This window comes from Panthera leo, chromosome D2 (genome assembly GCF_018350215.1).
Source record: "Panthera leo isolate Ple1 chromosome D2, P.leo_Ple1_pat1.1, whole genome shotgun sequence".
Lineage (NCBI taxonomy): Eukaryota > Metazoa > Chordata > Mammalia > Carnivora > Felidae > Panthera > Panthera leo.
In genome coordinates this window covers 54,086,008-54,111,437 of record NC_056689.1, presented here as the reverse complement: position 1 = coordinate 54,111,437, position 25,430 = coordinate 54,086,008, and the positions used below count along the sequence as shown (strand labels likewise).

General features: G+C 38.8%; 1 protein-coding gene and 1 non-coding gene across 2 annotated transcripts in view; one reads left to right on the top strand and one right to left on the bottom strand.

The window, feature by feature from the left end:
• LOC122202356 (cytochrome P450 2C41-like) overlaps positions 1–16,803 on the bottom strand; it is a 34,365-nt gene extending 17,562 nt beyond the window's left edge. The window contains exons 1-6 of the mRNA XM_042908683.1: positions 16,261–16,803; positions 14,768–14,930; positions 14,461–14,610; positions 10,108–10,268; positions 6,428–6,604; positions 2,489–2,630 (exon numbers count right to left, since the gene is read on the bottom strand). Coding sequence (XP_042764617.1) covers positions 2,489–2,630; positions 6,428–6,604; positions 10,108–10,268; positions 14,461–14,610; positions 14,768–14,930; positions 16,261–16,428 — 961 coding nt within the window. The 5' untranslated portion in view covers positions 16,429–16,803. The remainder of the gene's footprint in view (positions 1–2,488; positions 2,631–6,427; positions 6,605–10,107; positions 10,269–14,460; positions 14,611–14,767; positions 14,931–16,260) is intronic.
• LOC122202854 lies at positions 10,783–10,889 on the top strand. Its single transcript, XR_006194911.1, has one exon. It is a non-coding gene; the product is annotated as a U6 spliceosomal RNA (small nuclear RNA).
• Positions 16,804–25,430: the final 8,627 nt, after the last annotated feature.

The window sequence follows — 25,430 nt, the reverse complement described above, 5'->3', positions numbered from 1 at the left end:
AGAATTAATATTGTTAAAGTGCCTATATTAACTAAAGTAATCTACTCCAATGTAATCCTTACCAAAATTCCAATGACATTTTTCACAAAAATAGAAAAAGAAATCCTAAAGTTCATACTAAACCACAGAAGACCCTGAATAGACAAAGCAGTCTTGAGAAAAAAGAACAGAGCTGGAGGTACCGTGCTTTCTGATTTCAAGCCCTATTACAAAGCTACAGTAATCAAAACGGTAGAATACGGGGGCACCTGGCTGGCTCAGTCAGTAGAGCATGAGACTCTTGACCTCGGGATTGTGAGTTTGGGCTCCACATAGGGCTTAAAGTTTACTCAAAAACAACAACAACAACAAAGGAAACAATCAATAAAATGAAAAGGTAACCTATGGAATAGAAGAAAACATTTGCAAAGCATGTATCTGATGAGGGATTAATATTCAAAATACATAAGAAACTCATACTGCTCAATAGCAAAAAATTAACAACCTAAAATAAAATGGGCACAATACCTGAATACACATTTTTCCAAAGAAGACATACAAATGGCCTATGGATATATGAAAAGGTACTGAATATCAGGGACGTGTTGATCAAAACCACAGTGAGATATCACCTTACACCTGTTAGTATGGCTATTATCAAAAAGACAGGAGATAAAAAATATTAGTAAGGATGCAGAAAAAAAGAGAACCCTGTAAACTGATGATAGGAATGTAAATTGGTACAGCAATTATAGAAAACAGTAGAGAGGTTGCTGAAAAAATTAAAACCTGAACTAACATTGATGCAACAATTCTACTTCTGGGCATATATCCACAGAAAAGGAAATCAGTATCTCAAAGAGATCTCTGCACTCTCATGTTCATTGCAGCATTATTCACAATAGCCAAGATATGGAAACACCTAAGTGTTCATTGATAGATGAACAAAGAAAAGGGTAACAACAGAATATTATTTAGCCAATAAAGAAGAAAATCTGGCATTTGCAACAACATGGATGAAACTAAAGGATACTACACTAAGTAAATATGCCAGACACAAAAAGACAAATACTGCATGATCTCACATATATGTGGAATCTAAAAAAGTCAAATTCATAGGAGCAGCAAGTAGAATGGTGGCTGCCAGAGGCTGGGGGTGGGGGAAATGGAGAGATATTGGTCGAAGGGTTCAAACTTTTAAAATGAATAAATTTGGATGTCTAATGTACAACATGGTGACTGTGATTAATACTTTATTGTACACTTGAAATTTGCTAAGAGAGTAGATATTAAGAGTTGTCACCATACCCTCCTCCTCCAAAAGGTAACTATGTGAGATGGTAAATATGTTAATTAGCTTGATTGTGGTAATCATTTCACAATGTACATGTATATGAAATCATCACATTATATACTATAAGTATATACAATTTTTACTTGTTAATTATATCTCAAAAAGGTGGAAAAATATAGTTGTTTAAAAAGGAAAAAAATGGGGTGCCTGGGTGTCTCAGTCGGTTAAAGTGTCTAACTCTTGATCTCAGCTCAGGTCTTGATCTCAGGGTTGTGAGTTCAAGCCCCGCATTGGGCTCTGCTCTGGGCATGGAGCTTACTTAAAAATAAACAAAGTTAAAAAAAAATTAAAAGGGAAAAAAAAATCCTTTAAACCACATTGTGTCTAAATAGCATGTATCTTTTATAAATCTAACCTTCTAAAATACTTCCCAGACTGGAAATTTTCTCAAGCCGTCTCACTAAGTTTCTGCTATACTTCAACAAACATAGTTCCCATCTTCCCTACCTTACCATTAGAAAACTGCATATTCAGAATATTTCCCTTCCCTTCCCTTCTTTCTTTTCTTTCTTTTCTTCTTTTTTTTCTTTCTTTTCTTTCTTTCCTTGTTTTCTTTCTTTCTTTCTTTCTTTCTTTCTTTCTTTCTTTCTTTCTTTCATTTCTTACAGCACAAGCAGAGGAGAGAGGCTGAGAGAGGGAGAGAGAGAAAGAGAGAGAACCTTAAGCAGGCTCCACACTCAGCATGGAGCCCGATGCAAAGCCCAATCCCATGACCCTGGAACCATGACCTGAGCTGAAACCAAGAGTCAGATGCTCAACTGACTCAGCAACCCCAGGAAAGATTTCTCCAAGAACACACCTACCATTCAAAGTGGCCTCTTTTAAGAAAACTGATATTCAACTTATGCTGGCCGTGCCTGCTATAAATCCTTTCCCATAAAATCTAGACATTTATCCAAAGTTCTTTTTGTTGATAAAATCCATAGCTTTCTGCTTTTGCTATTATTGCTCACACTGTCTTCACTTCTCAGTCATCCTCTGCTAGTGTGTGAATTTGCCTCACTTATCTCCCTTTTTCATATTTGGACAAATTAGAGCTGGTGGCACAGGAATTTCAGTAATGAAGCTTCTCTAAGAGAAACAAGATGGAAGCCCATACGAGTGTCTTCTCAACATCATTTCTGAAATTCACCCTGCCTACCATGCTGGCGGTACCTGTGACTTCCGGGTGCTTCAGCAGGAGTAGGAGAGCATATCTTAGGGTGGTGCTTGTGGTCTCTGTCCCAGCTCCAAACAAATCACTTGCAGTGGCTATCAAGTTTTCAATAGTGAACTCCAACTGCTGACTGTGGTTTTCCTAGGAATTATTCAACGCCATTATTTGATGGTTTGCCAGCACATGTCATTACAATAAATCCCAAATAGCATATTGTTATCAAGGGAAGCAAACTTAGAAACTGGAGAGGGCAGTGTTAAAATAATAACTGTATGGTATGGAAAACTGTATGCATTAGCTGACCCAATCTTCATTTCCTATTCCTTATCCCTTGCTTGCCTACAAATTCCACTTCCCAGCCTCCTTTGCAGCTACATTGGCCAAGCAATCTATTTCTTACCAATGGCCTATGGATGCTACTTTCTCTTTCCTTCTTCTTACTCAAAACACAGATATGTAGGTGGTGGTGGTGGTGTAGACATCATCTTGAAACACGAGTATTTGAGCATGAACATAAAGCCTACACACTAAGTGTGCTAAAGAAAAATAGAAGGCACCTGAGTCCATGATACTTCAGAGCTACTGTACATGTCCTGGACTGCTCTACATGAAATTCGCTGTACATGAGATAAATAAACCCACTACACTTTCTTAAAATATTTTTAATTGGGTTTTCTTTTGTAGGTAGGCAAACACAATCTGAATAGAGAGAAATGAGTAAATTAGAGCAATATCTCAAAAAATGGTATAAACCAAGATCGAGAATTTGCAATTCTCTTCTTCTGTTACAGAATTTACGTGGATTCTATATTGCCTAAAATCTCATTATGAGGTTGAAAATGTGCAAAAGCTAACATGACAGCACATCCTAGAACAGATTATTCTAGATGTGAGGCAGGAGGCAACTTGGAGTAGGAAACAAGTACAGGAATTAATGGGGATATAGAGATAGAAGAAATACTACAGACATGAAGACAGAAAATTTAAGCATTAACTGCTCATAAGGGATGAAGGAGAGTGTAGGGGAAATGCAGATGTTGAGGATAAGAGACTGACTGAATAGAGGTCTCATAAACTGTACATTGGGAGAGCAAAAGCACTTCACAAGGACAACCGAAGTTGGTTTAAGGTAAGGATGACACAAAGTCGATAATAACCATAGGGCCATTTGAAATACTTACTATGGAGGTCACTAAAATACAAATAATAATAATAATAATAATAATTTCTTCCTATCCCTTCCTATAGACCAGCATTAATTTAATAAGGTTTTTATAATCCCCAAGTGACCAGTGGCATGCCTAACATGTAATCAACTCCATTAAGACAGGCTTAACCCACTCAATAGCTGTACTATACTAGACCCACCAGTAACATCAACTTCACACAGTTTTCTAACATTGCCAACCCCAAATCACTCTAAAGCGAGGAAAAAGAATAGGGCACTAATAAACCATTTTTAGCATTTCCTACTGTTGAAGTGAATTTAAAGAATCAGTGCTTACATACAAATGGATTATCAATTTTAGCCAATTTTATGCCTAAGTTTTCTTGTAATTACGAGTTTTACATTTTTAGCTCTTACATTCAGGTCTTTGACCCACCACACTTCCTCCCAAGGTTAAATACAAAGTTATCATATGGCCCGGCAATTCTATCACCAGGTATATACCCAAGAGAAATTAAAGCATTTGTATATACAAAAACGTGTACACAAATGTCCATAGAAGTTTATTCATAATAACCAGAAAACCAGAAACAACCAAAATGTCCATCAACCAATGAGTGGATATATAAAATATGGCATAGCCACTCCAGAACAATATTCAACCAAAGGAATGAAGTACTGATATAAGTTACATCAATGAACCTTGAAAACATGTTAAGTGAAAGAAGCTAGAACAAAAGACCACATACTGTAGAAGTCCATTAATATGAAACATCCAGAATAGCAAATCTATAAAGACAGAAAGTAGAGGAGTGATGCCTGAAGGGAGGATTCAGGGGCAATGGAGATTTCTGATGGCGCGTATGGGGCTTCTTTTCAGGGTGATGAAAATGTTTGGTAATTGATTGCTGTGGTGTTGCAGAACTCTGAAAATACCCAACTCCTGAATTGTACTTGAAATGTGTGAAGGGTTTGGTATGTAAATTATACTCTATGAAGATGTTAACAACAACAAAAAGGAATAAGATAGAATTTAAATACTATGATGAAGACCAGAGGAACAATGCAATTTTAAAATATAGTATTAAGGAAATACTGTTAATTGAAAGAGAGATGTCAGAGCCTTAATTAGCCCAGGATCAGTGGAGAGGCTTCCCAGCATTAAGAAAATTCCTCAAAATATGTGAAAAAAAAAAAAAAATTCATGTAGGTGCATTCTTCTGGGAAGATGTCCATACTTAAAAAAAAAAAATTTTTTTTAACATTTATTTATTTTTTGAGAGACAGAGAGAGACAGAGCATTAGCAGGGGAGGGGCAGAGAGAGAGAGGGAGTCACAGAATCTGAAGCAGGATCCAGGCTCTGAGCTGTCAGCACAGAGCCTGATTCAGGGCTTGAAATCATGAGCCGTGATATCATGACCTGAGCTGAAGTCGGATGCTTAACCGACTGAGCCACCCAGGTACCCCAAATGTCCATACTTTTTAATCAGATTCTCAAATCAGATGATCACCAGAGAGATAAAAATAATTGCCCTATCAGTAGAGAAAGAAGAGGGTGGAAGTAATTTGCTTCGTCCCTCTTCCAGTTTCTTCAAACCATTCTGTCTTCTTCACTTCATTCCACCCAGAATACATGATTTGAGCAGTCCAATTGACATGCATGGACAATTCTTTGACAGTCACCCTCATGGGCACCTTTGACTCCTTGCCATTTTAGCTTACTAACTGGTTTCTCATTTCTGCCCAGAGTTACAAGGTGATTAGATAAAATAATGATGGCCTCAGATGAAGGAATTTCCTTCTCTAGAATTAGCTCCTTAGGATACATTCTGGATTTGGTCTCTCCCCAGTTCAAAGAGGACTTTGTACCTCCACAAGTGTCCTTATGTCATCTACATTACTGTTGTCACATGATTTCCAACTTGATCCTATCACTCATTCAGATTTATTATCTAAATCTTTCACTCCTTGGTTAAACTTCTCAAATGCTGTATCTGTTCTTATTACTAAAATTTCCCCTACAGTTCCTACTTATCCTCTCCTCCAACTAAAACCAGTCTCTATAGATCCCTGAGATGTGACAAGATGAACAATTTGATTTGATTTCAGGATCCTCTGTATTTCCATGGTCCAGACTCTTATCAAGCCAAAGTCCAAAGAAATGAAAAATCTCACAGTTGGTTCTGGAGTCTCATTCTTATCATACAGATCATTCTCCAGGGCTCCCAGGATAATTTCCCCCAATAATTACTTGCATTCCACTCTTGTGGCTCATACACCTACCTGATAAAATCAAAACTTGTCATGCCAACACTCAGGTTTACAGTTACTTGACAGACACCAATGTGCAACTCTGTATCTGTCCAAATTCATGTTTGGCTACACTCAGCAAAGACTTTTCTCTTCTATCCATCCAATCTCTTTGACAATACACACCCCTGAACCTCTCATCATACCACTCTACCAATCTGAAATTCCCTCCCCTATTCCTTATTGCAAATATTTGAGGATCTACATCAACCCTCAAAACAAGTGTACATTCTCTTTCTTCTCAGGTAGAAACCTAACAAACAGTTTCCATGTATTCCAGGTATTTAGCAATTCAATCTTAGATCTTCTATGATGCTCAGTCCAGATCCATGCATACATAAGAACCTAAAGTGTTTGGCCAAGCATTTCTTGCCTATTGAAACATCCCCGATAAGTACAGAACTAATCAGTGAACCCCAAAAATGCAGGCAAATAAATGATCTGTCATCAACATTTTACCTGTTTCATTTTGATCAAGAAGTAATCAATGAAATCCCGAGGATTGTTAATGTCCAAGGATTCTTGGTGTTCTTTGATTTTCTCTAAAATATAATTGTATGTATAAGTAAAATTTTTAAGTATTTTGCGATGACTTCCTGGGAGGTAATCAATGAGAGCAGGGAAACTATTGTAGATCTTAAGGATAAAAAAAAAAAAAATTAATTATTAAATTAAAAACATTAAAGAAATGAGATGAAGAAAAAAATGGGTCTCTATCTTCTGGGGAAGCATTTAATGTGCATATAAAAGTAACTGTCTAATGCTCATAGGGATACTTACGGGAACAAACTCTGACCAGATGATGGAAGATAATAATAATTTCCTATACACATACATCAACCTCATAGTATTAAGGCATCTTTATGTCAATTCTCTCTTTTTTTAACTTAAATTTTTTTAATTTTTTAAATTGTCGTAGACTCTGGGTCTAGTGTTCTTTCTTGCTAGATAAGTGGTGCCTCACGTCTGCTGTAAACAACCTTCCGCCTGCTGTAAAAAACCTTTGTTTTGTATTGACCCAAACCCCTAACTCCACATATCTTCAAACCCCTCTTTCGCTCATGTCCATGAGTTAATGTTCACAGTTTCATTGTCCCTTTGTTCACGTCCATTACCATGTTTGTAAGCCTTCTGATCCTAATAAAATGGAGCAAGGACCCTTAATCGGGGCTCTTGTCTTCTCCAGGACATTAGTCATCTCTCGCATTTTAATCCTGTGTCCTGCTTTCTTGCTGGGCAAGAAAGAACTCTAGACCCAGAGTCTACGACATTAAATGAGTTTATTTTTTCAAGTTTATTTATTTATTTTGGGAGAGTGAAAGTGTGGGGAGGGGCAGAGAGAGGGAGAGAGAGAACACCAAGGAGGCTCTGTGCCATCAGCACAGAGCCCGATGTGGGGCTCAATCTCATGAACCATGAGATCACATCTGCACTGAAATTAAGAGTTTGGATGCTCCACCGACTGAGCCACCCAGGCATGCCTATTTTTTAATTTTTAGAAAGAATGAGAGAGAATACAAGCAGGGCAGAGGGGCAAAGGGAGAGAGAGAGAGAGAAACTTTTTTTTTAAGTTTATTTATTTTGAGAGAAGGTGCAGGTGCAAGTGGGGGGAGGGGCAGAGACAGAGAGAGAGGAGGGAGAGAAGTCCAAGCAGGCCCTGTGTGCTGTCAGCACAGAGCCCAATGTGGGGCTCAATCCCATGTCCCTGGGATCATGACCTGAGCCAAAATCAAGAGTTGGATGCTCAACTGACTGAAGTGACAGAGCCACCCAGGTGCCCCAATTCTCTCATTTTTTAAATATTAATTCCTCCCTACAACCTTGAAATATAGAATGACACGAATTACTATGATTCACATTTTATAGATGAAGACCAAAGTTAAGGGAGTTTGGGCAACTTGATATATAGCACAAAGCTACTCCCTAGTCAGTGTTCCCTGGTAGCATCTGTGGTCCCAAACGTTTTCTCTTCTTAAAGGAGATATTCTCTTCCTTCCTAAATTAGCATACTTCTGTTAAGTAATGTGATGAAGAGGTCACTAAGTGAGTGGAGGACAAACCTTGTGGGCAATGGGAACCTTCCAGCAGGGGCCTGCATGCCCATGGAGTGATGTGGTCATGTTTCCAGGCAGTCACCAAGTAGCTTATGGAAACTGAGGTTTGAGGTTTAGTGGAAAAATCACAGACCAGGGAACAAATGGGCTTGAATTGCACCAGCTCCATATTTGGACATTTGTCTTCTTGTCTGTGAAATAAAGGCTTCAACTATCTTTCTCAGATGCACACTCCAGGACGCTTGCCCTGGGCAGGAGTTCGGTATTCAAAAATTCACTTCACTGAGTATAACTGGTGAAAATGTCACAGTAGACAGCTCCAAAGGTAGGTCCCTCTCAAAAAAAGGCTGAAAATTTTAGCAAAAACCATGAGAATCAACTTGTCTGAACTCTAGAAAACAAAGCAATCAAGTGAATGCTGAATTAAGAAAAAGGTAACTTGAAAATGGCGGGAAAGCTTTGTGAAGTTTTTAATTTGTCCTTGTCCCACCTCTTTCCTCAGTTTGGCAGGGGTCTTAACAAGAGCAGCTTCTTGCATGGGTCTCTGGTTTCTAGTTCAAGAAAGAGTAGAGCTGACCATCCTCACAAAAAAATGTTTTCTCTGTTGCCACTTCTCTGGGGCAATCTGAAGGGCTCTGGTCTTTGTCTCATCTAACTTAGAACTCAGGGTGGAAAAGCAGTAGGTATGTCTCCAAAACTCTGTAAGGCAAATGAATAACCCATAGCCTCCTCGGGCAAAGATTAGTTAAGGCATAGGATACAACATCAAAATCCTAGGAAGAAAAGCTGAGGAGAGAGTAACTTCTGGAAATTAGGGCATTCAAAAGCACCCATGTATACTGAGGAAGTTAGGAATTTAAAGTTTAGGGGGCGCCTGGGTGGCTCAGTCGGTTAAGCATCCGACTTTGGCTCAGGTCGTGATCTCACGGTTCGTGGGTTTGAGCCCCGCGTTGGGCTCTGTGCTGACAGCTCAGAGCCTGGAGCCTGCTTCGGATTCTGTGTCTCCCTCTCCCTCTGCTCCCCCCCCCCACTCACACTCTGTCTCTCTCTCTCAAGAATAAATAAACATTAAACAAAAATTAAAAAAAAAAAGTTTAGAAAGCAGGACATAGGCTAAGAAAAGACCTCAGAAGACCCTAAGCTTTCACCTCTGGATGATCTTGGCTCAGCACAAGCTGAGAAAGAATTGAAAACAGTCTGATGAAAGCATTGAAGGAGTGTCCCAGCACAGAGCCAATCTGGAAAAATTCATTAGTTCCTTCCTCCCTCCCTCCCTCTCCCTCCCTCCCTTCCTTCCTGCCTTCCCCCTCCCTCCCTCCCTCTCTTTCCCTCCCTTCCTCTGTCCCTCCCTTCTTCCCTCCAGTTCTCTCTCTTTCTCCCCCTTCTCCCCCTCCCTTTCTCTCCCCACCCCCTCTTTCTCCCTTCATTTCAGCTCCTCACATTCAAGGAAACTTCCATCAAAACATTAGCTTAATACAAGCTAAAGGAACAGAGATTTCAGAGACCGCACATGACAAGAGACTTAGCAAAAACAGTTCAGAAAAGTCACTAAATAAACATCTACAGCCTATAGAAAGCAAAAAACCCAGCACACACGGGGGTGCCTGGGTGGCTCAGTCCGTTAAGCGTCTGACTTTGGTTCAGGTCATGATTTCATGGTTCATGAGTTCGAGCCTCATGATCTCATGGTTCATGAGTTCAAGCCCCACATCGGCTCAGTGCTAACAGCTTGGAGTCTGGAGCCTGCTTTGGCTTCTGTGTCTCCCTCTCTCTCTGCCCCTCCCCCATTTGTACTCTGTCTCTCTCTCTCTCTCTCTCTCTCTCTCTCTCTCTCTCTCAAAAATAAAATAAAACATTAAAAAAAGTAAAAAAAAAACACAAAAAAAACAATAGCACAAACCTATAGCAAGCAAAACAAACAAAACAAATCTCAAGAAGGGAGAAGAATCTGATTTCCACAGTTACCACATTATAACATCCAAAATGTCTAGTTTTCATTCACTTCACAGCATGGTTCATACAGAATTTTGGACTTGGACAAAACAGTATAAGTAGCTTCTCAGGAAGAGAGGATCTTGACCTCACCTGGACCCATGAGGAGCTAAAAATCTTGCTGTTTTCATGAAATCTTTCCAGGAAGCCAAGTAAAGTCTGATCTGTATAATCAAAACGATTTTGGAAAATAATGGAGCAGACCATATTACAGGTAGCACAGCCCAGGACGAAAGTGGGGTCACAGGGTAAGGCTAAAGAATAGGAGAGATTTAAAAAAAAAAGAATAGGAAAGATTTATTAAATAGCATTAAAATATACATATAAAAGTCTTTGTTGTTGATAACAGATAAAGGTAATTTTAGAACCTCTAAAGCAATATCTACCTAGCAATCCCTTTATCGGTGAAAATTTTAGTATGCTTAAAATCAACTTGTCACTTTTCCCTTAAAAGTGAAGTCCATTCCTGCCTGGGTGGCTCAGTCAGTTGAGCATCGGACTTCAGCTCAGGTCATGATCGATCTCACAGTTTGGTTCGTGGGTTCACGCCCCGAGTCCGGCTCTGTGCTGACAGCTTGCTCGGAGCCTGGAGCCTGCTTCAGATTCTGTGTCTCCTTCTCTCTCTGCCCCTCCCCTGCTTGCACTCTGTCTGTGTCTCTCAAAAATAAATACATGTAAAAAAAAAATTTTTTTTTAATGTGAAGCCCATTCCATCCTCGTTTGTTTAATAGTAGTTTTCCAAATACTCCATTTATATCACTACATTTGGTGCTCGCTTCAGTAGCACATATACTAAAATTGGAACGATACAGAGAAGATTAGCATGGCACCTGCACAAGGATGACACGCAAATTCGTATATCACTACATTTGTTTACCTGATTTTTACCCAAGGGGACTATTACTTTGAAGAACAAAAGAAACAAATTTGAAGAAGTCCCTTCCTTCCTTCTTTCCTTCCTTCCTTCCTTCCTTCCTTCCTTCCTTCCTTCCTTCCTCCCTCCCTCCCTCCCTCTTTTCCTGTCACCCTCTCTCTCTCTTCCCTTCTTTTACTTTTTAGCCAACGCAGGGCTTAAACTCATGACCCTGAGATCAAGACCGACTTTACTGACTGAGCCCACCAGATGCCCCAAGAAGCGACTTTTAAAAACACCTAAGAGGGGTGCGTGGCAGTACATGGAGCATGCAACTGTTGGTCTTGGAGTCGTGTGTTCAAGCTCCACATTGGGTGTGGAGATTACTTAAAAATAATAATAATAAAAATAAATTTTTAAAAACTACGTAATGATTCAGGTTATGAATGAAGAATCACACCTGTTTGGTAAGCTTGCAATTAGCACTCATATAAGGAAGAGAAAAAATGACTAAGGACCTGGAAACCTTTTATGTACAATGAATAGTTGAAGTGACCCATGTGTAAAATCAGCAGAGGAAAAGATTAGAGAAAGGAAGATTATGGAAAAATGCAGATACTGGATGGAATGAATGTAAAAAAGCAAAAGCTATTCATATTATATGAGAAGAAAACTAACACAAATGAATACAAATTACAATACAATTTGCTTAAAATAAAAGTAAAATAAGAAATCTTTATTTCAAACTTAAGTCACAGATAAGCAGACAAAAAAGATGAACTTGATAAAGAGTCCTGGGACGCCTGGCTGGCTCATGAGATCAAGCCCCACGTTCAGCATGGAACCTACTTAAAAATTTTTTTTAAAAACAGAAAAGGCAATAAATAGAGTCCTTTTATTTCTTTATTGCAATATGGAAAAAAATAATTTTCTTCTCTAGGAAATAGTGTCCATCAGGCCCCACATTTATTTGGACAGCCTGCCCTCTTGTGGAATTCTGGAATATTACTATATATAGCCATTAGCAGAAGCCCGTATAGTTGCTATAAATTTTTTACTTGGACTATCATTTAAGTCAATTCTGTCATTTTACAGATAAATGAAAGCAGAGGAAAAGTTTTATATTTTTAGTGGGAAATATTTAAATGAAATTGCTATAATCAAAAGATCAATAAACTTTATATGCAAAAGGCCCCAAATTCACATCATCAATGTAATTAAGGTGACCAGAATCAAAAACGAGGAAGAAATGAGACAGAATTAAAAAATAGGAAACATGTTTAGTTAACTGCTCCTATTCCAGACTCCTTTTCAGTTGAAACACTCAAGGACAGTAAGCTTTTGGAAAAACTTATTCTAGAAGGTAGGGGATAAATTTAAGAAGGCCTTGAGATTTCTGTGTGTGTGTGTGTGTGTGTGTGTATGTGTGTGTGTGTGTGTGAGAGAGAGAGAGAGAGAGAGAGAGAGAGATTGATTCACAGCTAAAATTTGGTTTTTAATCTTTCGCTTCATTTTAGAGAGAGAATTAAAAAGCAGGGTAATTTGAAATCCACAGTGAAAATCAGATTCATTGTGACAAGCACTTCATAAGTCACTGGAGCTGACAGAGGGGGGTAAAATAATTACCATATAAGTTCTAACCCAAATCCAATGATTTTAAAATGCACCTGGAATTTTTATTTAGATCGTGAGGCCAGTAGATCAGGAGAAGATAGCAATTGAAAAGATAGTTTGTTACTCAGAGTTCCCAAGAGGGAAGCACCAAGGTAGATGAGGAGGCAGAAGGAACAGAGGGAAAGCATGGGCCAGAGCCTTCATTGGGGCTTTCATGGGAAGGAGTGAGCAAGGCAGGGTAGGTATGCTGAGTACATTTAGGATCAGATAGTTTGAACAGTTGCAGAGGGCTCTGGGTTACAGGGGTGTTCCCCAGCTCTTCAGTAATTGGCCCTGCGTTGATTTAGAGCAGGGAGAGTATTGGCTTGGTGTGTGAGAACTTGGTAAAGGAGGCAGCTGGGGGTATGGGCTGTGGATAGGCTGATTTACAAATCAAAGACATGCTCTAAGACAAGATGTTTGCTATATCTAGTAATTCATTACCCCTGGGAGGGGAGGTTGTTCCCTGGTTCTGCAAGGCCTCTAAGATGTCAAAACATTACAAAATAGAGAAAATTAGAAACATGATTAATAGACTATAAAGGAGAGTAATATAAGGAAAGTCAACTAATAAGGGGGGCAGAGTAAAGAGTTATTAATAGCTGAAACTTAAATAAATCATTTTATAACTTGGTATTTGTGTAATTTTCAGGATTATGCTATAGCATATATTTCTTAACATATATTAAATAATACTACAGATTAGCGAGCAACATTAAATAACTCAAACTGGTAATTTAAAAATAATTGTTTACAGTCACCCTGGAAAACAGTATGGAGGTTCCTCAAAAAATAGAACTACTCTATGATCCAGCAATTGCACTATTAGATATTTACCCAAAGGATACAAAACTACTAATTCAAAGGGATACATGTACCCCGATGTTTATAGCAGCATTATGTGCAATAGCCAAATTATGGAAATAGCTTAAGTGCTCACGACTGATGAATGGATAAAGAAGTGGTATATATATAACCAATGGAATATTACTTAGCCATCAAAAAGAATGACATCTTGCCGTTTGCAATGACATGGATAGAGCTGGAGTGTATTATGCTAAGCGAAATAAGTCAGAGAAAGACAAATACCATATCATTTCACTCATATGTGGAACTTCAGAAACAAATGAGCAAGAGGGAAAAAAAAGAAAGAGAAAGGCAAACCAAGAAACAGACTCTTAACTATACAGAACAAACTGATGGTTACCAGCATGGAGGTGGGGGGGGATGGGTTAAACAGATGATGGGGATTAAGGAGGGCATTTGTGATGAGCATTGGGTAATGAATGTGTTCAATCACTAACTTGTACATTTGAAACTAATTTAAATTTTAAATTAAAAAAAATTTTAAATAGCTGTTTATAGGGAAATCACAACTGATAAGGGCTGCACTAAAGATGCCTGGGGAATTACAACCATAAAAAAAGTATCATTACTGCCAGAAACGTAGACATGGGCCTGGGAAGAAACCTTCGGACAGATCAATGAAGCTGACCAAACACATATAGACCAATGAAGTAAAAGCACATGTCACTTGTTACATGTGCTCCATCAGGGGGTGATGAGGTCACTTCCACTGTGTCCACCTGACAAGTATTCCCTGGTGACATGTTCTGAAACAGGTAATGCACATATACATTATGAGAAAAACATTGTTCTCTAACTCTTTGAAAAAATGACTCCCCAAACGTTCTACCTTCATGACATAACGATTTGGAAATTAACAAATTTGGGACAGAATAGGATTAAATGACCTTTTGTATACACAGCCTATGCACGGTCATGGAAGGACATACATAACAAGCATAGATACACAAAACGTCCCTTGGTTCTCTGCTGCACACCCTTTCTCCTCCACAAAAGGGCTGAAATGTTTCCAAGGATATCAGTAGACAAGAGAACAAACAGCCTGCCAAGGTCAGAGTTATAGAATAACCCACCATTGGTTTTTCTCAACTCTTCCATGAGGTAGTAGGCTTCCTCTTGAACTCGGCTCTCAAGGTCACTCTTCCCCATCCCCAAATTCCGCAGGGTCATGAGGCAGAAACGCCGCATCTCCTTCCATCTCTTTCCATTGGCGAAAAGGATTCCTACCAGAGGGAAGACAGAAACTGGGACAGAGGTCCTAGGCAAGGAGGAGGAAGCCTTGTAGATGGGCCAAGTTCTGCTGAGTTACCCTTCAAATTCCTGTTTTCCATCCTTCCTACTCCCATAACCAGTGCTGAACCTGCATACCAGCACACCTACCATGTCCTTTATTAATTCTTTCAGCTAATGGGAAACTTCCTCTTGCAGAAAACTCTTCTCCTAGATCAATCAGGGCTTCCTTCACTGCCTTATATCCATGCAGCACAACAGCAGGCTTCATGCCAAAATACAGAGTGAAAACCGGGCCATAGGTTTTTGAGAGCTGAGAAACACAAAGAAAATGTATATATTATTACCCAAAGAAGTCACAGTTTGGCTATATTTTGTGCATTTGTGTGTGTGTGCATGATTAAACCTGATATCATCATCATATTGTTGATGTTTTTATTCTGCCAAACGTAGCTTCACCTATTTCTGGATGTTATGTATAAATAAGATTGTTACAGCTGACACATAGAGAGGGCCACTGATGTGACAGGCAATGGCCCAGACTATTATTACTCAGATTATTACAACTAACCATCACATCAACACCTTGAGCGAGGTTTATTTACCCTGTTGTATAGAGAGACTGAAGTTCAAAGAATTTCCTATATATTTCCAGTGTCTAATAACAGAACACCCCAGTTTCAACCCTGCTTGGCAGACCTCTGATGCCTGAGCAATTTACCAGTCCCCAGTGCCTACCTGGGGACCAATACCCAGCTGATGGTTTCAGGATCATCTGTAAAGCTCATCCCCTGGAGATTCCATCTCTGTAGCCTTACGATGGACATTAGAATTCTGTATTTTTTTTTAAAAATCACCACAGATGATGCTAAGGCCCACTCCACTTTGAGATCTGCTGGTATTACTAACATAAAAAGAGAGCAAGCATCACAGAGGCCAGCATCTCATAGAAGGAGAATTGCTTCTTTCTTGCAGCATTCTTGGGGTACAGACAGCAGTTCTGTACAGAATCCAAAGGGATTCTGTTACCATCCAGCTGGCCCCAAGGATTTTTTTCTTTCATTCACTCATGCAAATGAACTACTATTCAAAACTACTTCCTTGACATCAGGCACAATTTGCTTCTTCAGAGTTCAATTTTCATGACTATTCTGAATAAAACACAGTTTATGTAGTAGATGACTTCTCGAATGAAATCTCCAATCACAAACTACCTCCCTTACCGTTTACCTCCAGCCAGAAGTCATACCAAATGTCTCTGAAACAAAGAAGGGCAGCAACATTCCTTGCTTTTGCCATTTGATTATTTTGATGATACCAAAGAACGACCTAAATATTTCTCTATTCATAGAAAACATTATTACACTATTTTTTAAAAGTGATCTCTACACCCATTGTGGGGCTCAAACTCATGACCCTGAGATCAAGAGTCGCACGCTCTACTGACTGACCCAGCCAGGCACCCCTTATTCCACTATTCTTGACAATACTCCGCAAGGAGTATTTGCTTTATAGATATATCTTGATGTTTTTATTTTAATATACTATAATTTAATATATTTTCGTAAAGATATTTTATTTAAAAGCAGAGGTTAATGTACATACCCTTTGCAAACTGCTGGAGGAGCATAAAGCATACTTACATTGTATAAGGATTTGCCGATGTTCTTCACATCTACCTGTAGGATATTTCCAATAAAAGGGAGAGGATGAGGGCCAGACGGGAGCTTCCCCTTCCCAATGTTCTGTTTCCAGAGAGAAAGGAGAAGCCAACAGGAGAGACAGAGCACCAGAATCACAAGTGGATCCATGGAAGTGTTCTCTTCTTAGACAACTGTGAGCTTGAAGTCTAAAGCTTCTGTACACTCACTGCTAATTCCACCTGTGGTATTTATAAGGTAACCAATCAGCTAGATTTACTTTCATCTAAAGGGACTTTGGCCCACTGATAAAGATAAAAGTATGGGGTACTTTACTCTTCTTTTGCTTCTAATGCCATGCCCTGGAGATTCTGTTCTAAAACGTCTGGGTTGGAGCCCAGGGAATGTTTTTCTTTTTCTTTTTCTTTTTTTTTTAAACACTCTAGATGGTTCTGATTGAGAGCCAGTGAAGTAAATTATTTAATCACAAAAACTGAAAAATATTCTGGATTTTGAGTAATGACCAGTTGGTGAATTTATGATTTGGGGGGGAAATCCTTGCATATAAAAAAGTTTATCCTTTAATACTTTATCAAACACTATAGTATATTTTGTCCTAGAAAATGAAAGCCTTTTGAAATATTTTAGTGTACTGTACTAACATTACAAGTATTTAAACATAAACTAGGTAATGTAACTCTTAAATGTCCAAACATGTAACAAGTAAGTTTATACAGTAAAACCTTGGTTTGGGAGCATTATTCGTTCTGGAAGTAATCCAAAGCTCTTGTATATCAAACTAAATTTCCCCATAAGAAATAATGGAAACTCAGATAATTTGTTCCACAATCCAAAAATATTCACACAAAAATGATTACAGTACTGTAATATAATACAAAATAATAAAGAAAATACAAAATATAAAGAAAATAAATTAACCTGCACTTACCTTTGAAAACCTTTGTGGCTGGTAGGAGGGAGACAAGAGAGAGGAGGGTTATTGTGTAGGACAACTTTCACCATCACTAACAGAATCAGTGATATCTATTGGCTCAATGGAATCTTTCTTTTCATGCAATTTTAACAAGAAACCTATCCAATGACACTTGCTTTTGCCTCCTTTTGAGGATTTCACAGAAATGTGACATTGCATTGGTGATCATCCACAACCCCACAGTGAGAGAAAGAGAGAGAGAACCATTGTCTCAGTTGTGATCATGTGACATTCAGTGTCACTAACTACTTGTATTGCAAGACATCATTCATTTATCAAGTTAAAATTTATTAAAAATGTTTGCGCATCTTGCAGAACACTCACAGAACAAGTTACTTGCAATCCAAAGGGTTTTTTTTTTTACATTTACCATATTACCATAAATACCATATTTACCATCAAACTCTTGCTCCCCCAAATACTGGAAAAAGGAATTTTAATTTTAATTTTACAAATGGAGAAAGGGAAATTTGAAGACAACAGGAGACCCATTCAGTGTTGCACAGCTCATAAGTGACAAAAAGGGGATTTGAACTGAGATCTTTTGATGCCCACTGTGCCTACATGTGATACATACGATCCACCGGTTGCCTCAACAATGATAGGAAAACAAAATCAAGCCCCAAAGCATTAGTTCCTCTGTATGTACACCTCATTGACTGTTCACAAAATAATAGACTTCACTAAATAGAAGCCTTTATTTATTTGATTCCAAGGATAAAAGGGCTGTAAGTTCTCAAGAGAAAAAAATAAAAGATAGGGATTCTCCCTTCTTCATAACCGCAGAGGTAAAACTTGCTCAGGTAACTGAAAAAAGAGCCAATCTCAGAACTTAGGGAGCAAGACTTGAGAAGCTATGGTTTCCCCCACCTCGCAGTCACCTCCAGACATAGCTGCTTCTGTTGCTTTTTGTGGCCTGGCATTGTCAGAAATAACGGAATGAAGTATGCATGGCAAGAAATGGAAGACTTTAAAACAAAAGGCATGGATTCAGTGAATGGGAATGGGAACCAGGGGATTCACTACACAGATGCATAGAATTGGGGCACCTGGCTTGCTCAATTGGTAAAGCATGTGACTCTGATCTTAGGGTTGGAAGTTTCAGCCCCACATTGGGTGTAGAGATTACTTAAAAATCAAATCTTAAAAACAAACAAAACAAACAAACAAAACCCCACAGAACCAACACAACATGCAGACCTGAACAGATGACATTCAGTGGTCATGAGGATCTAGATATCACTGGAATAAGACATGTACGTTATCAGATCACTAATAGTAATGCTTGTACAAAGGGATGTTCTGCAAATATCATATCTGTTCTAAACTGACTAGTGCAGATATTTCCAAGCTCTTTTACTAAAGTTTTACCAAGACCCCACTCACACGATGTTTTATCCCTCATATTTACAGGAATATTGAAAATTTATGGAATTTTCACATCTGTCATCTTTTTAATTTTTTTAATGTTTGAGAGAGAGAGAGACAGAGAGAGACAGAGTACAACGGGCAGAGGGGCAGAGAGAGGAGACACAGAATCTGGAGCAGGCTCCAGGCTCTGAGCAGTCAGCACAGAACCCAATGCAGGGCTCGAACCCACAAACTGTGAGATCATGACCTGGGCCTGAAGTCAGACGCTTAACCGACTGAGCCACCCAGAAGCCCCTATCATCTCTCTTTTGATACATTCAGTTACCTTTGCCTAAGATAAAATTATTTCCATTTTAGGGCTGAGGGAGCTGGGCCTCAGGGTTTTAGCTCCTTTGCCAAGGACACACAGACTGCAGGTGGCAGAGCTCAGGCCCCACACGCCCTGAGAGGTGCGTGCTTCCATATAAGAAAAACACTCAGTTCAAGCAAGTTTCCCATGTTTATTGAATGTATATATACTGAGTATGATTCACTATGCCAGCACTTACCCCACCCAGTGACTTTTAAATAAACATTTGAGTCAATTATGGCAGCACAGTTTGGTTAAAACAGGAGTCAGAAAAGATTTGTAACCTTTAGCATTTGAGTCCAGGTCTTGGTGAACCTTCATAATTTATCAAGGGCAGAGGCAAATTTGCTGACTCACATACCTCTAGATTTAAAAGAGCCACACTACCTAATGAACTCCATAGTTTTTTTTTTTTTCTTTTTTTCTTTTCTTTCTTTTTTTAAATAGGCTCCAACACCCTAGGTGGGACTTGAACCCATGACCCTGAGATCAAGAGTCACACACTCTACCAAATGAGCCAGCCAGGCACCACCTCCCCCTGGCTCTCTTTAAAGCAATCATTTTATTACTTGGGAGATGGGTGTCCCTTTGCTCCTCCTCCCTCTTGCTGAGGCTCCTGCCTCGCCCTTTCTCTTTTTACAAAATGAGTGACAGATGATTCAAGATAGAAGGGATCAGAAATCCCTAGTGTAATACCTACGTTAGTTTTTGGAGTAAGGGATTGGTGACTTGGTGAGGTGAAGTATCACCAGCCCATCAAGTATAAGACCTTTACTTAGAATCCAGCTTAGGGTGCGTGGGTCGCTCAGTTGGTTAAACATCCCACTCTTGATTTCAGCTCAGGTCAGGATCTCATGGTCATGAGTTCAAGCCCCATGTCGGGCTCTACACTGACAATGCAGAACCTCCTTGGGATTCTCTTTCCCTCTCTCTCTGCCTCTCCCCTGCTCACTCTCTCTCAAAATAAACCTAAAAAAAAAAAAGAAAAAAAAAAAGTCCCAGTTCAGGGACACCACACACTGAAGTGATTTCCCATCACTGCCCAAATAGATGGTCAGGGAGGCATCAGCATAAAGCCCTCCACAGTCAGAGTACTATAGACCTCAGGATAGAAGTGTTAATTAAAATAGTTTCTTCTTGGGATGCCTGGGTGGCTCAGTTGGTTGAACGTCCAACTTTAGTTCAGGTCATGGTCTCACAATTGGTGGGTTCAAGCCCCATGTTGTGCACTGTGCTGACAGCGCAGAGCCTGGAGCCTGCTTCAAGTTCTGTGTCTCTCTCTCTCTCTGCCCCTTGCCTGCTCACACTCTGTCTCTGTCTCTCAAAAATAAAACAAAACATTAAAAACAAAACTTTAAAAAAAAGTTTTTCTTTTTAAGGGCGCCTGGGTGGCTCAGTCAGTTAAGCCTCTGACTTTGGCTCAGGTCATAATCTCACAGTCCCTGAGTTCGAGCCCCACATCACAGTGCAGAACCGGTTTTGGATCCTCTGTTTTCCCTCTCTCTCTCTGCCCGTCCCCTACTCACGCTCATGCACTCTCTCTAAAATAAACATTAAATTAAAAAAAGGAAAAAATTACTTCTTTTTAAATAAACCTTTCATTGAAGCAGAATATAAAGTTCTAAAAGTTCAGCTCAGTGAATTATCATCTGAACATACACAGTGAAACCAACACACAGGCCAAGAAAATTAATTTTGCCAGGACCCCAGAAGCCCCTTTATGCCTCCTCCTATTCAGTACCTTCCCCTTCTCTAAATGTGTCCAGTATCACATCAAAGGTTAGTTTTTGCCTTTATATAAGGCAAAATGTTAGTTTGTGAGCTTCATATGAATGAAATCATACATTATTTTTTAGTATCGAGTTTCTTCACTTGATGTTGTAGATAGCACTCGGTAGGCTTTATTACAGTGTCTTATTTTATAACTATTCCAGTTTTTTTTTCCATTGCATTGCTATGGACACATGGGTTGATTCTAGTCTGAGGCTATTATGAATAGTGCTGTTACTAACATTCCTATAGGTGGCTTTTTTGTATCCCAATGTATTGGATTTCTGTTCAGTATAATCTACAAGTATAATTGCTGGCAATGCAGGTGTTCTTTTTTAGTAAATGCTGCCAAAGAATTATTCAAATGGTTGAAAAATGTTACGATAAGATTGCCAGTAGCTCTACTTTCTTGGCAATACTAAATATATTCAGCTTATTTTCATTTTAGCCATTCTGACAGGTATGTTAATAACTCATTGTAGTTTTAATTCACATTTCCATGAAGCTTCATGTTGCTGAGCACTTTCTCAGATGTCCATTGGCAATGCCAATTCTTCTTTTGTGAAGGGTTTGTTTAGCTTAGATATGAGCCCATTGCTGGTTTCATATGTATATATATTTTATATATACATATATAATATATATATAATATATATATATTTTATATATTTACTCTTAATAACCCTAAGGGTATAGAAAAGTTTGAACTATATACAAAGAATTTTATTTATTTTGAACATTTGAGTAAAATTGCTGACCTAAAATTCCAAAACTGAAATATTTTGGTATGTGTTTCCTAAAAGCAATGCAATTCTCCCATAACCATAATACAAATTTCAAAATCAGGAAACTAAATGATGCATTAGAACCACTCAATCCCTATTTCTACTAATGTTTCATCAAAAAGTCCCCATAATGTTCTTTATGTTCCGTTCAGAAACCATAATCACATGTTGCAAATAGTTGTCAAGTCTCCTTAATCTATTTCAGTCTGGAATAGTTCCTCAGCCTTTTCTTGACTTCCATGACCCTGCCACTCTTGAAGAATATATTTGTAAAATGTCCCTCAGTGTGGGCTTGTCTGGGATTTCCTCATGATTAGATTCAGGTTATGCATCTTTTTTAAAAAATATTTTAAGTAATCTCTACACCCAACATGGGGCTCAAACTTACTACCTCAAGACCGAGAGTTGCACACCCCACCGACAGAGCCAGCCGGGTGTCTGCAGGTTATGCATCTTTGATATGAATACCACAGAATGTTTTTTCTTCTTATTGCATCCTATTAGGTGACAAACAATTTCCATCTGCCCATTACGGGTGTTCACTTTGATTACTTAGGAGTGTTTTGGCAGTCTCTTCCATTAAAATTATTTTAATAGCATTTGTAACTAAGAAATATTTTGAGGGTAGACCCTTTGAAACTATAGAACTAGTCATCAAGTTTTCAATGGTATTTATATATCATTATGGAATCATGCATCCGACTGAGCCACCCAGGCACCCCAAGGAGTGATGTAATTTTAGTGTTAATAGCAGATGACGGTGTAACACTAAAAATTCACCACTTTGGACAACAAAAGATCCTCAACCTTTAAAAGAATTAAATAGTATAATATAGATTATTTCCTATAATCCCATTTCAGAATAACTAAAAACAAAGTATGAAGTAAACAGAGCAATTGCTTGCAAATTTTGCAATTCCCTTTTTTTTTTTTAATTTATTGGGGTGTCTGGGTTAAGCATCTAACTTCGGCTCAGATCATGGTCTCATGGTTCATGGGTTCGAGCCCCATGTCAGGCTCTGTGCTGACAGCTCAGAGCCTGGAGCCTGCTCCAGATTCATGTCTCACTCTCTCTCTTGCTGCCAAGCCCCTGCTCATGCTCTGTCTCTCTCAAAAATAAACATTAAAAAAAAAAAAGTTTATTTCACCAAAAACCATAAAATACCTAGGAATAAACCTAACCAAAGAGGTGAAAAATCTATACTGAAAAGTATAGAAAGCTTATGAAAGAAATTGAAGGAGACACAAAAAATGCAAAACATATTCCATGATCATGGATTGAAAGAATAATGTTAAAATGTCGATACTACCCAAAGCAATCTACATATTCAATGCAACCCCTATCAAAATAAAACCAGCATTCTTCACAGAACTAGAACAAACAATTCTAAAATTTGTATAGAACCAGAAAAGACCCTGAAAAGCCAAAGCAATCCTGAAAAAGAAAACCAAAGCTGGAGACATCACAATCTGGACTTCAAGCTGTATCACAAAGCTGTAATCATTAAGACAGTATGGTACTGGCACAAAAACAGACACTCAAACCAATGAAATAGAATAGAGAACCCAGAAATGGACCCACAAACGTATGACCAACTAATCTGTGACAAAACAGGGAAGAATATCCAATGGAATAAAGACAGTCTCTTCAGCAAATGGTGCTGGGAAAACTGGACTGTGACATGCAGAAAAATGAACCTGGACCACTTTCTTCCCCATACACAAAAATAAACTCAAAATGGATGAAAGACCTAAACATAAGACAGGAAGCCATCAAAAACCTAGAGGAGAAAGCATGCAAAAACCTCTTTGACCTCGGCCACAGCAACTTCTTACTCAACAAGTCTCTGGATGCAAGGGAAACAAAAGCAAAAATGAACTATTGGGATCTCATCAAGATAAAAAGACTTCTGCACTGCAAAGGAAGCAACCAGCAAAACTTAAAAGACAACATATGGAATAGGAAAAGATATTTCATTTGACATATGAAATAAAGGGTTAGTGTCCAGGGGCGCCTGGGTGGCTCAGTCAGTTAAGCATCCAACATCGGCCCCGGTCATGATTTCACCTTTCCCGAGTTTGAGCCCTGTGTCAGGCTCTGTGCTGACAGCTCAGAGTCTGGAGCCTGTTTCAGATTCTGTGTCTCCTTCTCTCACTGCTCCTACCCCCACTCGCACTCTGTCTCTCTCTCAAAGCTAAACATTAAAAAAACAGTGGGTTAGTATCCAAAATCTATAAAGAACTCATCAAACTCAACACCCAAAAAAACCCCAAATAATCCAGTGAAGAAATGGGCAAAAGACACGAATAGACATTTCTCCACAGGAGACATCCAGATGGCTAACAGACACATGAAAAAATGTTCAACATCACTCATCATCAGGGAAATACAAATTAAAACCACAATGATACCACCTCACACCAGTCAGAATGGCTAACATTAACAATTTAGGCAAAAACAATGTTAGCGAGGATGTGGAGAAAGGATTAGGAATGCAAACTGGTGCAGCCACTCTGGAAAACAGTATGGAGTTTCCTCAAAAAACTTAATATAGAACTACCCTACAACCCAGCAATAGCACTACTAGGTATTTATCCAAAGGATACAGGTGTGCTGTTTCCAAGGGGCACATGCACCCCAATGTTTACAGCAGCACTATCAACAATAGTCAAAGTATGGAAAGAGCCCAAATGTCCATTGACTGATGAATGAATAAAGATGTGGTGTGTGTGTGTGTGTGTGTGTGTGTGTGTGTGTGTGTGTGTGTATTACTCAGCAATCAAAAGGAATAAAATTTTGCCATTTGCGACTATGTAGATGGAACTTGAGGGTACTATGCTAAGCAAAATTAGTCAGAGAAAAACAAATATGCAAAAATAATATAAAAACAAGGAGGGGGACAAAACATAAGAGACTCTTAAATACAGAGAACAAACTGAGGGTTGCTGGAGGGGTTGTTGGGGTGATGGACTAAATGGGTAAGGGGCATTGAGGACACTTGTTGGGTTGTTATACATAGGGGATGAATCACTGGATTCTACTCCTGAAATCGTTATTTCACTATATGCTAATTTGGATGTAAATTAAAAAATAAATTACAAAGATTATTTTGAGAGAGCAAGAGCAGGGGTGGGACAGAGAAAGAGGGAGAATCTCAAGTAGGCTCCACACCATCAACAACAGAGCCAAATGTGGAGCTCAAACCCACAAACTGCAATATGGTGACCTGCTCCAAAATCAACAGTCTGAGGCTTAACTGATTGAGCTACCTAGGCGCACAAGAAATTTTGTAATTCCTAAATAAATATTTGGATCAAAGGCACCAAAATCAATATTGCACAATAATTTTAAAACACTAACAATGGATGTATTCACTGTGCTAGAACAGAGATAACATTCAATGAAGACACTTTGTGCCACTTAATACTTGAGAGCATTTATGACATGTAAAAGGGAACAATAATGCAGCTTGAAACAAATTAAAAAGGCAAAAAAGTTAAAAGAAATTTTGACAAAATATTTAAGGCTCTAAAAATCAGAATTTTTCATACAAAAATGTATGCACTTTTCCTTTTCTGGATGCCCAGTGAATTATGTGGACTCTGCAGAAAGTTCCCCCAAGTAGAGTTTAAAATCCTGGTGGAAGGGTGGCTGGGCTCAGTCATTAAGCAGTTGACTTCATTTCAGCTTAGGTCATGATCTCAGTGGGTTCGACCCTCATATCAGGTTCTGTGCTGACAGTGCTTGGGATTCTCTCTCTCCTTCTGCTTGTGCACGCTCACTCTCTCTCAAAATAAATTAACTTAAAACACCCTGGTGGAAAAGCACATACTCCTGGGAGGTTTGCCTGTGTAGCGGGAGCCAAACTCATGGTCTGGAACAGCTCTCCAGTCTTGGGAAACT